The sequence below is a fragment of the Leptosomus discolor genome, chromosome 4 (assembly GCF_034619465.1).
Source record: "Leptosomus discolor isolate bLepDis1 chromosome 4, bLepDis1.hap2, whole genome shotgun sequence".
NCBI classification, from domain to species: domain Eukaryota; kingdom Metazoa; phylum Chordata; class Aves; order Leptosomiformes; family Leptosomidae; genus Leptosomus; species Leptosomus discolor.
Genome location: NC_141394.1, coordinates 79,035,145 through 79,048,165, shown reverse-complemented (window position 1 = coordinate 79,048,165; position 13,021 = coordinate 79,035,145). Strand labels below are relative to the sequence as shown.

At 39.1% G+C, this 13,021-nt stretch overlaps 1 protein-coding gene across 4 annotated transcripts in view; it reads left to right on the top strand.

Moving 5' to 3' along the window:
* CTNNA2 (catenin alpha 2) overlaps positions 1–13,021 on the top strand; it is a 459,358-nt gene that overhangs the window by 332,197 nt on the left and 114,140 nt on the right. For all 4 annotated transcript variants that reach the window (XM_086464656.1, XM_086464659.1, XM_086464658.1 and 1 more), the window contains one exon: positions 1,236–1,316. In XM_086464656.1, the coding sequence (XP_086320782.1) occupies positions 1,236–1,316 (81 nt within the window). The remainder of the gene's footprint in view (positions 1–1,235; positions 1,317–13,021) is intronic.

Here is a 13,021-nt window from a genome sequence, read left to right as displayed (position 1 = left end):
GTGTCAATGTGTATGATTAACTCCAGAATTTGTAATGGAATCTTTTTAAAAACCTAAGAGGTAAATTTATGTTTTGTATTAAATTCTGGAGGCACTTGATATTTTTATGTTTGAATTTCTAAATAAAAAAGGGGATGGTTTTTACAGATTTCTAAATGATAATAAATGCATTGGCCTCGTATCATAATTAGAATTACAGACAATAACAGAAAGCAGGCGTTCTCTCGAATGAATGCTTAAAGCAGAAGACTGGAACACAGGCCACCTGCCAATGTGGCCATGTAGAGCTTATAACAGTGCTGTACGTTTGAGAGATCGTTATTGAAAGGGTATGTTTAATCCTCATCCTACCCCAAAAGTGACTTCTCAGTAGTTCCCAGAAACATATGCTATTAGGCACAGCTGGAAACAGAAAATCACTCTTAATCATATGCAAGGAACAATTCTAAATAGGAGTATTTGAAAACAGCGTTGGGAAGGAAAGAGTACTGCCAGAAAGAATGGAAGATCGTTTTGATTCTTGATGAAAAGCTATCAAACAGAGTTCAATGCGATCAGAGATGTGACAAATCTTTAGAGAAGCGTTTTTCTCTTAAGAGGAAGGTAACACAGCTGACAAAGTCACTTAATGCTTTTTGTACCATTGAACTTAGAAATTTTTTTTTTTCCCATTGGTTATGAGCCACGGAAAGCTTTCTTTCCCCTTTTTAATCTTTGTGAGGATTTTTGCTTTGAGACTTCCTGCAGGAAAGTGTTTCAGTTGGAATTCTTCTTTATACTGCACCTAATATCTGCAAGTATGATTCCTGTTATGGGCGTAGGGACCGTTTTCCTTCTGTACTCAAGCTGTGTTGCTGCTTATTGTCATGTTGAACATTCCCAGTGCCTGGCAGGATGGAGATTAGAATCTCTTCATATTGGCTTTATAGTGAAAGGTCTTGCCAGATTTTTGGAGTATAGAGTATAATATATGCACATAATTTACTGGTGGAAAAGTTCTGAACTTTCCAGTGAGTCACCTTACTCTTTCTTGTTGTCATTTTAGGTTTGTTTTAAAATAATCTGCTATACCCCCCGCACATAAACATGTTAAAAACATTACTGGAAATAACAGCTTGATGGAAGCAAACAAAAAGAGATGCACAAATTTCCTTTGATAAATCTACACTGTTTTTTTAAAAAGTGTATCTTTTCGGGACTATTTTTCTCTAACTCCAAAATTTCATTTTTAACAGACTGGAAGGAAGGAGAAGGGGGACCCACTCAATATTGCTATTGACAAGATGACCAAGAAAACACGAGACCTTCGAAGACAGGTATGCTTTTTATAATGCTTCTTGATTTTCCAAAGAAGTCATTGGTTTTCAACGCCAGACTGGTTTTGCCACCTGCGAAGGTATAAAGAATTTGTGTCCTTATTTAGATATGACACTACGTTACACTTGGTATTAAGGACTAGCATTTCCTGAGACAAAAAAAAAGGGAGATTGGAACATATTCCAAGTGTAACCCCCAGTGGTCCTAATATGTGGGAGGGTAGGCAGATTGGCCAGACCTTCACTGCCTTTGCAGCCCAGCAACCCCAGTCATAAAAACACTGGCATATGTGCTTATTTGTAGTCATTTGAATACTCTTATTGAAATAACAGGAATAATAAGCAGAATATGGAAAAGTTTGTAAAAGCAGAATATTTTCAAAGAAAACTTCTAAGGTACCATATTAAATAAAGATCGTATGAAGTTATGGAGAAAGCTAATAAATAACCATAAAGCGTAGTTTAAACCATAAAGGTTGACTTTCTTATATTATCTTTATCATTGTGTTTGGTTATAAGACTGAAAGATTTGTTCAAAAAGATTGAGATGGAAAAAAATAGAAGGGAGATTGGAAAACAAATGGGAGAAGGTTTCTCTTTACACTTTTAAAGTTAAGGCAGGAGGGATTGCCTCTTTCTACCTCTTTATTTCTGCTTCCGAGATGATCCCAAGTCTGCATTTTCTGTAAAACAAAAAAAAAACCAAAAAAAAAACCAAAAAAAAAAAGACTGCCTGGCCAATCAAAGGTTGCCTCTGTGAAAATGATCCAAAATCCCCATATCTGCAAGACCAAGTAAGGGTTTTAATGTATCTTCAGATACCTGTTTGTAATGTGAGAGTTTCAGAAAGAGTGGCCCCTATAGGCATTTTGAAATCAGTGCTCTGCACTGCTAAAACCTGGCTCATTTCATCTCTTCCCTAACTCTCAGCAAACGTGTTTGAGGATCATATTCTCGGAGCTTATTTCTCTGAATAATAAAATATTGCAATGGCCTTACAGACAATATGAGTCACTGACTCCCCTGTATAAAGCCCAGCATAACGTCTGTTGCTCGGCTAATGACAGAAGAAAGATCTTCGCTGTTCTGACCTCCGAATTTGTGGGATCCTAGGTTCTGCAGTGGAGCTTGTACCATGTGTTGCCTCCCACCTCTGTTCTTATTGCTTGAAGGAAGTAGCAGACTAACACATAAGTTGCTGTTCTGTGTGAGGCTCTCAGCAGTTGCCTGAATTACTCATCTCTAAAGCCAAATTTACTCTGAAACGTGATATAAAAATGGCACCTTTCTTAATAAACTGTCTGCTTCTCGTGTATATTCAGCCCCATGGGTGTTGAATTCAATCTCAGAAAGGTTGGAGCTCTGTATGTGGGTAAAGTGAAGCACATATATAATATTTTCCTGCTTGGAGATGAAGCTTTTAATATAGTTTCTGATATTTATGAAAGTTAATCGTGGAGGTATAATGTTTATTAAATTGTGGCAATTGCTAGTAAACTAATCAAGATTAGATCGTAATTGTGCTAGGTTTTGCACAAGCGTAGAGGAAGATGGAGTCTCTGCATTCAGCAATGTGTATTCTGACTATAAATCATTATCCTTTAGAATCATAATCAATGTTCTGCTTCATCACATGCATAATCAACAGTATACATGTGCGTGTTACCCAGGCCTGCCTGCGCACTCCCTGCTGTATTTCAGAATATGAGGATGTCGCTGAGGGCTTAGTCTAATGGCTGGGGAGAGAGGCTTGAAGATTAAGAAATGAACCACAGTTGAGATCGCAGTGTTACACTATTTCAGTCTTTCTATTTTGGGTAGGTCATGGGAAAGGCAACCAACTTTGAACACCATAGTGCCTTTTGTTCTTAATGAATCCCTTTTAAAGCTTGCTTGTCAGATTTATGAAGCTTAATGTTACCACCATAAAACTAGACAATCTACAAAATATGTTTTGATAATGAAGAAGGTATCTGTAATTCGTTTGGCTGTCAGGCTCCCTTGCAAGGCTTCAGTAGTCAACCATCTAAGACTGATTTTTCCTTCTGTCCCCAGGTTACGTAGCTTTTTATTTCCGAGATTTTATTTGATTATCTACAGAACACGCAGACATATGAAATGATTGTGGATGGGATACACGGTGCTAAAATTCCATCTCACAATTTACAGTCACATCAATATTTCCTGTTCTGATGGAATTACATCTTTTATACTCATCATTTAAACTCTCCTGGGCATTGGAAAACTGTTACAGGGATCTAATTATATGTCTTAATATAAACTGCCAGTAAGAACATCAACCTAAGTCAGACTGAACAAGTTCTTGGAAGCAGACAAGTCTCACCAGCCCAAAGCTTACTGCTGCCATTTCTTACTTGATTTCGAATAATTTGGAAAAAACCACAGGGTTCTGTGTCTGATAACTTGTTGTGCCAGTTGGCAGGATTTGGGGTCTTTTCTCCTCCCAGTACACAAGACTTAAAAAAAAAAAAAAAAGCAAAAGCAAAACCTAAAAGCTAAAGAAAAGCAGCTTTCACTGTGTGGTACAGCAAGCTAGACCAGCAGCAGGGTGCTTGTTGATGCCCGTTATTTTGTTTGTTTTACCTCCATAGGGGAAAAAAAATACTCACCGTACAGTTTAAATACTACAGCTAATCCAAAAGCAGCACACACACACAGTATTTCAAGCATTGCAACTCTGCAGTGACATTGAAACAAAGATAAGCAGGAAGGACACACCAAAGAGTTTGGCTAACACGCAACCTGGATGCCTAGCGAGGACCAAGGCGGTCTATACATCATTTGGAGTTGTATGAGCAGGGCACCAGCTGTTCTGCTGTCACCACCACTGGTGTCCCACCTGTTAGTGCCGCTGCCTCCCGCCCTGCTGCCATCGTCTCTTTGCCTCGTGTCCTGTTCCAGTTGATCAGCTGAGCTTGTTCAGTCTGTATTAGCCAGTCGGTTTCCCCGCAAGGTATAATAACCAAAACCATTAGTTTTCTCTTAAAGAGCAGGTATCCTTGCTGCTGTTAATTTTAACAGAGCAGCCTGTCTGGAGTGTTATATACAGTAGGCTGAAATCAAGTAATTCTTAATTTTCGTCTATTCAAGTCAGACTAATAACTTCGTATGCCTCCAAGTGGAAGGAATTGTAAAGAAATAAGATTGGTTTTTTACCAGTGATTCTCAGTTTATAGTGGAAATGATGCTCTCATATAGCTGCTAAGGACAATTCATCCACCTCCTGCAGACTTGGGTTTATGTCATTACTAAAGCTAGTTAGAAATATTGTGTGAAATAAATACTCAACAGAAAATTTTCACTTTCTTTAAAATGGAAAAACATTAGAAATTATCCAGTAATTTAATTTTGAAAATTAAAAAAAAGAAAAAGGCTGGCAGTGTTGAAAAGTCTCATTTGGATTTTTTTCAGTAGTTTCAAACTTTCGTTTTGAAAGTTTGTAGTTTATTTTAGCTTAGCATTGCAAAGATAAATATAGACATATAAATAAATATTGAACATTAGAAACACATGACCAGAATTGTGAGGAAAGCTTTCCATTGTTTTTAAGGTGTTTTGGTGATTTTGAAATTTTCAGGTTTCATTCCAAAATAGAATAAAGCAAAAATTTTAAAGTACTATATTTTTCTTAAAGCTGGATTTCTGGTTCTCCTTGCAGTTTTAGGCAACGAAACTTTGTTAGAAAATATATTAATAGGAATTGTGAGGTAGAAGGTCCAGAAGTAACTGCATTACCATTAGCATTTCGATAAATACTTGGAATGTTTAGACTGATGACGTAGGATTTTTTTAATGGAATGGATGTCTAATGGAAATGAATGCTGTTATTACATATCTAAGTCTATGTGTGCCATACCAAAATGTATTTTTTGCCATCTGATTATTGTTTAGTAGCTTTAGACTATGGTTGTTGGGTGCGATCTAGTTCAACCTGTTGGGCAGGTACCACAAAAAGCAAAATCAACATCCTATTAGTAGCTACGTATCGTTAGTAGCTGGGATGGTGATTTTGAATGTGGAAATTTGTCATGGTTTCTGGACTTGAACACTTGTGCTTCTTCTCATGGCTAGATGAACTCTTCACACCACTCTCTAAGGCAAAACATACTGATTTAGCATTTCTTTTTATCAAAAATTTCCTCTTCTGGGATTGTCTTTTCCAGACAACATCCTGCAAACCTCTGAGGAATACATATTGTGTAGACACAGAACTGAAAAACAAAATTGGGAACAGCTGGATTAATGAAATCTTGTTTTCAATAGCACTGTACTGTCTGGATAGGGTTTCCTACAGCAATAGTCTCAGGTCCTCTCTTATGGTCTCCGATTTTCATATTTCTTCTCATGTTGTCACATCCATCCTTCTCCTCTCTGCTGCTACCTCATCTGCTGTAGCACGCTTGTTACTCCAGACTGGTTGCTGGTTGGTGAAATGCAGGAAGATGTGAAGCTGGTTTTGGCACCTGCTCTGCCAACAGGCCAGCTGGTACCCGCAGGGGGGTCAGCCAGCTGGTACCTATGTTGGTGCACTGGCCAGTCAGCTACTGACTTCACATAGCAAATTTCCCTCCATAGAATCACGGAATGGTTTGGGTTGGAAGGGACCTTAAAGACCATCTAGTTCCAACCCCCTGCCCTGGGCAGGGACACCTCCCACCAGAGCAGGTCGCTCCCAGCCCCATCCAGCCTGGCCTTGAGCCCTGCCAGGGAGGGGGCAGCCACAGCTGCTCTGGGCAGCCTGGGCCAGGGCCTCACCACCCTCACTTCTTTCTTATACCTAATCTAAATCTTCCCTTTTTCAGTTTGAAACCACTGTCCCTCATCCTGTCACTACATTCCTTGTAAAAAGGGTCCCTCCCCACCTTTCCTGTGGCCTCCTTTAAGCACTGGAAGCCGCTCTAAGGTCTCCCTGGAGCCTTCTCTTCTCCAGGCTGAACACCCCCAACTCTCTCAGCCTGTCCTCACAGGGGAGCTGCTCCAGCCCCCTCTGTCACCTTCGTGGCCTCCTCTGGACCCGCTCGAGCAGGTCCATGTCTTTCTTATGCTGGGGGCCCTGAAGCTGGACACAGTACTGCAGGTGGGGTCTCACCAGAGGGGCAGAATCACCTCCCTGAACCTGCTGGCCATACTTCTTTTGATGCAGCCCAGGATAGGGTTGGCTTTCCAGGCTGCAGTTGCTGGATCCTGTTGAGCTTCTCATCAACTCTAATACGACTCAGGTCACTGTTCTCCTACCCAGACAATTTTTCATCAAACTCCAGCTAATTAGCATCCTCAAGACCTTTTCTGTCTGTCAGATGGTTTTAAAACTGGCCAACAGATTAAAATTTGTTTGAAAAGATGGACAGTTACTGTAGTGAGCCTCATTTCCTCAGAAAACCAGTCTAGAAACAGAAGCCTTTATAGTCAAGACTATGGTCCTCGTCTGATTTACTCTGTTATCTGCAACTGCTAGTAATATTGGTATCATATAACTACAGCATGTTACTATCCCTAAAGAAACCCTCAGTATGATTTCTACAGTGACATGTAGCTTGTTTTCTCATAAGATTTTTCAGGAATGGGTTTCACGTGTGGCTGTGGTTTGTCCTTGTTATTGGTTATTTAATCTCAGCTGCTTTGTAGGCTGAAAGCTGAAAGATAGGCACTTCCATGATTCCTGCATTGGTTTATGTGAGTTGTCTTCCTATTTCTTATTAATGTTGATGGAGGTTATGATATGGCTTGCTTCTTGGTATCTGCTTTTTCCCAATACCCACTACTAGCACCCTAGGAATGGTGACACACTTTTGGGTACTCAGGATCAGGTTTAGCCATTTAGGCATAAACTAATAATAATGACTGTGCTATAGTGTTCTTCTACCAGCCACACACTTAAACTTGCTCAGTCATACGCTTTGCAGCAGACAAATTTTAAAAAAAAAAAAAAAATATCCAAGTCATATTTGCCCTTTCTATTCCTCTAATGAATTCTTTATGTAGCATGTAGGTGTACATCCTTTCACATGACCCTTATGGATTTTTGATTGGTCATTTACATTATCCTTGTGCTAAGCTGTGCTCTCACAATCCCTATGTAAGACACTTGGTGGACTGCAGGCATGATATTCATTAGTCTGTTACCAGCCATGCTCCGCAGCATACCTCCCTTCGATTGCACAGCTACGATTATTATACTCCTTACCTTTCAGTCCTTGACAGTACTGTTTCAGTAGCTGTTTTAGGCTACAAGTCAAACTTTTGAAAGGTTAAAGGTTGATGAGACAAATACGTCCTGTAATTTATTCATGCAAATTTGGTAAAACAAAGATCTTGGGGACAACTTCATCATCACACCCGGTTTTTACCTGCTTCGTAGGTCTCTGAAAGTACTCACAATTCGGTGTACTTTCTTTAATATGAGTTACAACAGTTTGAATTGGATAACAGGCTTCATAATGTTCTTAGGTTTATTTGTCATATCTTCACTTTCTGGATCTTGAGAGGCAGCGTATCTCCATTTGCTCTTTATGTCAGTGACTTCCACTTAGATTGAGTTGTATCACTACTGTTTATGAATGCTATTTGCGGTAAAAAAAGAATTGTTTAGCACTTTGAAACCTGCCAAAAATTGACGTAGACTCTAGAGAGATTCTCTCAGAATAAAAACCATTACTATTAGCTCTTGTAATTAGACTAAAGGGACACCTAAAACTGAAAAAAACATGTTCCATTGGAATAGATTTTGTTGCAGCTAACCCATGCAATGAAATTATATTACGGATTAGACACTTACATAATGTTTTCAGTCCGTGAACTTAAATATCACTCTTCGAGTATATGCATAACTTGCTACTTTGGAGTATATAAACACATTGAAGAAAACACCGGACCCCCTCCAAAATGGGAAATTTTATCACCATCATTTAGCAGCCAAGCTACTGTCTCGTACACAGACCAGATGACTTGTCAAACGCTGTAGGGAGGGCCAGCGGCAACCTAGAAATTACATCTTGCTGCCCTGAATCATGATTTACTGACTTAATTTCTTTGTTTATCCTCTTTTCCTTCTGCAATGTTCTGTGAAGACGTGCAAGAGTTACTGTCCAGTTTTAGAAGAATAGTCTGAAACACAGAAAAGTAAAGTTACTTCTGAAGGTGAAGCTGCCTTAACGTAGGTATTCTGTGTTGTACCGGCTTTAAGAGGTACACAGCTTCTGTACATTAAGGTATAAGCCCAAGGGAAGTATGAGTGCTCAGAAAGCAAAACAAAACTAAGATCTTTAGAAGAAAACAGTGAACCCAATTCTAATCAAACTTAATAAATATTAGATAACCAACTCCTTTCAGCTTCTCAAAGCTGAACAGCATACCCAAAGGAAAAAAAAAAAATCATATTGAGGGGGCAGGGGGGAGAGAAAGAAGAGAACCCTGAGAATTCACACCATCTGATGTCAGGTATGGAAACTGGGTGATAATAGAAAGAAGCTGGTTTTCCTTCGATCTCCTATACAGTCAACAGAGAGTTCACCTTCAGAGGGTGGTTTGGGGTTTCAAAGACATGTTTTACAAAAGCTTGTCTTTCTTTGTATGTGGAGAGTCGTGAACAAACTGCTTCCTAATTTAGGCACCCAAAAGGTAGGAGCCTGAGGGTGGGTTTGTGCGAGTAGTCCTTTTACTTTCAAGCTATAGAGCCAGTCAACGCTGCAGCAATAGGTGCGTTTCTAGGAGAGCTGGGGAAGAGAGTTCTGCCTAAAAGTAGATTCTGATGTGCCCTTTGTTGCAGACAAGAGGGCACCGGTTAACGTTATAAATCCTGAAGGGGGCTTTTTTTTTTTTTTAATTCCAGATCTGTATAATTTAAGGAGGGCTAAAATCACAGTGAGAGAGGGTCAGGGACCTTACCTAGCTCGCATAACACGGCACATTTGTAAGGCAGCTGACAGCATTTGGAAGATGCAAGACTTGATGCAATCGTTAAGTAGTAGCAGAATATCCAAGGAGGTTGTAACTTCAAAATTTAGTCTTGCGTGAACGTTTACTAAAGATTTATTTTGCGAAGGCAAAGTTGAACCGAGGTCACACTTAGATGATCCACAGGAGTCTTGCTGAGGTTGTGCTATATTACCAAAGATGAGGTATCAGTTGTTCCCAAGGGAAAGCACAGTGCGATTGGTGATATTGCCCCATTCTGTTGCCTGAAAATGCTTCCTGACAAAATATTGGCCTTTTTTGAAGAGAGCCAGCTATAAGTCAGTCTAAATGTCTTTGAACCACAGGCCACCTGTGCCACCAGCTCTTGCTTATTAGAAACTCATCACCTTTTCCTTGTTGCTTAATAGGTTATGTTTTCACTTGCAGTGACTCTAGTGCTCTTGATTATGGTAATCTGGAAGCTGGCTTTCTGAAAACAGTCTATCAGCTGCTAATACAGATTTATTTCTGTGCCAGCACTGCATGTTTATTTCTTGTATTCATTTAATATGGGTGCAGCACATTGCACGGACAACAGTACTTCTTTTCGGGGTTTCTCTAGCAGCTTGTTCAAAGGTATTAGGCAGGAATCTTGTGTAACACTGGCATATACAGCAGAGATTGCAATGCTCCGCTTGATAAAGCCCTCTACTCTTTCAGCTTCCACTGAGTTTATAGCCACTGCTTAAAGCAACAGAAGTAGGCGTACTCTGAATTTCACCAGCTTGGACTGAAAGAACTGTAAGCCCCTGACGTGCTGTTCAATACTGCATCTACTTTTTGTCTGCTCCCACTTGGTAGGCTAACTGGTGTATTTACTTTAGGAAAGGATTTTTAGAAAAATCTCTAAAAATCTGCTCTAAAAATTTAGAGGCAACAAACTGTTATTTAAATTGCACCTAATTGTGATTTTTGACTTGAACTTATTTGAATGCACGTGTTTGTCTCTCTCAAAATGCATTTCTGCTAGATGTTTATCACTGTGACATTGAGGTTTTTATGGTGCTCTGAAGTGCTTCAGAGGAAATGGAGAGTGTTTTAATACTGCTGATTTACTCTTTCAGGTCTGCAGTAATTTCCTTACTGCCTAATTATAAGGCTCGGTTTAATTTACTCTACACATAATGTTTACTGATGCACATATGGTGCCATATTTCAGGAAACTATACCCATATCAGGTAGCTTTGTGTAAGACTACAGTGTATAACATATTCGTCAAATGAAGGAAACTTTGATCTGCAACATAATACTCATGATGGATTATTTTTGTCTGGCAAAATCCAAAGAGTGTAGTAGCTAAAGCTGCTTTTGCTTTTTGAAATAGGGACTTGATTTTTTATTTTTTCTTAAACTGAATGAAGTTGTGAGCACAGAGGGTTGGCCTTTCAAAGTGGCTTCTGAGGAATTATGAAGCAAAACTCAGTGACAGCTATATTGCGTTAGAGTAGATTACTGCACATAGTTTGTCTATCATTCCTCAAATAATGAGTCTTCGTAAAAGCTCACATATTTCAACGAATCTTTGTACTCACTCCAGGAACTTTAGAAGATGCCTAGTTCTGTAATCACTGCAGAGAAACAAGTATGGAGTGTTTAAAACTCTTTTTAATGAAAGACACTGTAAATGTGGGAGAAGCTCAACAGAAGCCAAGAAATTTCTGTTGATGGCAGTTTTACGTAAAGAAGCTTTCACTGTTCTGTAGTGTCAGCTAGAGAATGACCTGTAGTCACATCAGCTAAAGAAACTCATAGAAGTTTGAATTCACGAAGATGGCTTCAATTTTTGATGTTCTTTATCAATAATGCAGTACCATGAGGTAGGGAGCACTATAAATGTAGAGGAAAATATAGTCCTTTTCCAAAGACTTCTGTAATTCTGTCCTCCTAATGGATTTATGAGTAGAGGCAAAGTATGTAGAATTTAATTTCCAAATGAGATTTCAACATTGCATTTGTTTTTTAATTGGCATTAATTTTGGTCAGTAACACTATTTCTGAAGTATTATGAAATGTCTTTAATGTTACTTGTTATTAAGCAAACAGAAATTTAAAGAGTTTGGGTTTTAGGTTTTGCTTGGTAGAAATTACTGCTTTTTAGGTTTTGCTTGGTAGAAATTTCCAAACAGGAAATCAAACAGAACAAGAATAAAGCCATGAAAAACTCAAACAAAAGACAAAAACGACAACAACAAAAAAACCCACAAAAATAACCCAAAAAAAAAAAAAAAACAGCCCACAACAGAAAAAAAAAAAGGAAAAAACCCAGGCTGTGATCTCGCTGCAGGAAGGGCTTTTTTGAAAGGTATGGATGATAACTGATAGTATCCGCTGTCTATCGTCTCTGTCCATGGGGCAGGATCAGTTTGTGACTTTGAATGACTCTTGGAAAGGATGATGAGATATCTATTTTGCAGAACACAGTCAATTTTTAAACTTGTTTCAGCCATTTTCTGGAACTCCAATAGACAGGTCTACCAAAGACAGCTGTCATCAGCTTTCTTTGGGGCTAAATCTCTAGGTTTTAGAGAAGCTGATGATAATTTTTAGTATGCCAGCCTCTTCATGCAGCTGGGGTAGGTGGATATGCAAGTGACACGTGTAGCACTTACTCTGTTAACCCTTTAAGGCTTATTGGATCTAGCTGCTTTTACGTGAAGTTACTAGGCGTGCTTATCAGAGTGGGGATAACTTCATGAAGGGTTTTCATAGACAACTTCCTTCCCATTTGTAACCAAATAGCTATTCAACCTCCCCCATACAATTTTATCCCCAGTTCTTTTTTTTTATTTACTGTATTTCTAAAAAAGCTCCAAAACCACTCTATTTAATTTAAATTTCAACAGAGCCCGAGACAATACATGAAGGTACACAATGTGTTGTGGTTCTCAGTTTAATCCATGATTTCTGTTCTTCCTCATTACCCTCCTCTTTGTCACACCTCTTTTGCATCAGACCCTCGAGGCTTGCAGTCTTGGGGACATTTTTAAGACTTTATAGTCCTCCTCGGTTTTCACAAGGATATTTTTTAATGTCCTATCCCTTTTCTTCTCTGCTGGGGTAACCTCCTACAATCTTTCCCTTCTGTTCCTGCATGCAATGTTCTCTTCTGCAACTTCATCCTTCCGTATTTTCTCCCAGGTCATACAGAACGCAAAAGTTAATCACTGTCTTTCACTTTTGGATTATTTTGACTTCACTAATACATTGCACTGGCCAGTCCCTATCTATATTTCTGTCCTGCTGTTTTTCCAGCACTTTTTGATGCTAAGCTCTGTTCTGTCCTCTGCCTTTTAATGCCCTGTATAATTCTTTATTGTTAGAAATAATAAATATTTTATACTATCCGAGCCCTCCAGTCTGCATTGGGATTTTCTTGTTCTATCCAGACATGAAAGAAGACAGAGTTCTTGCCCTGATAATACTCACATGTTTGGGGAGTATGTGGATGTCTGTCCCCTAAGCTTGTAAATTTTTCTCGGCTTTTGTGTAACTGCAGTGATGTTGTTAGCAAGCCCGAGGCTTGCTCTTGCCACAAAAAAAATATGGTTTTTGAAAAGGCAATATAAAATTTCAAAGTCACAAAAATTGATAAACCACCCTCCTACCCCCACCCCCCACCCAAAAAAAAATAGTTAAATCAATGGAGATTCGGTACCTAAGTACTTGGTAATTAGGTTCTTCTGTGCTTCTGGCTGCATACCATTTTGAGGAATCCTTTGTAGTGACCTACG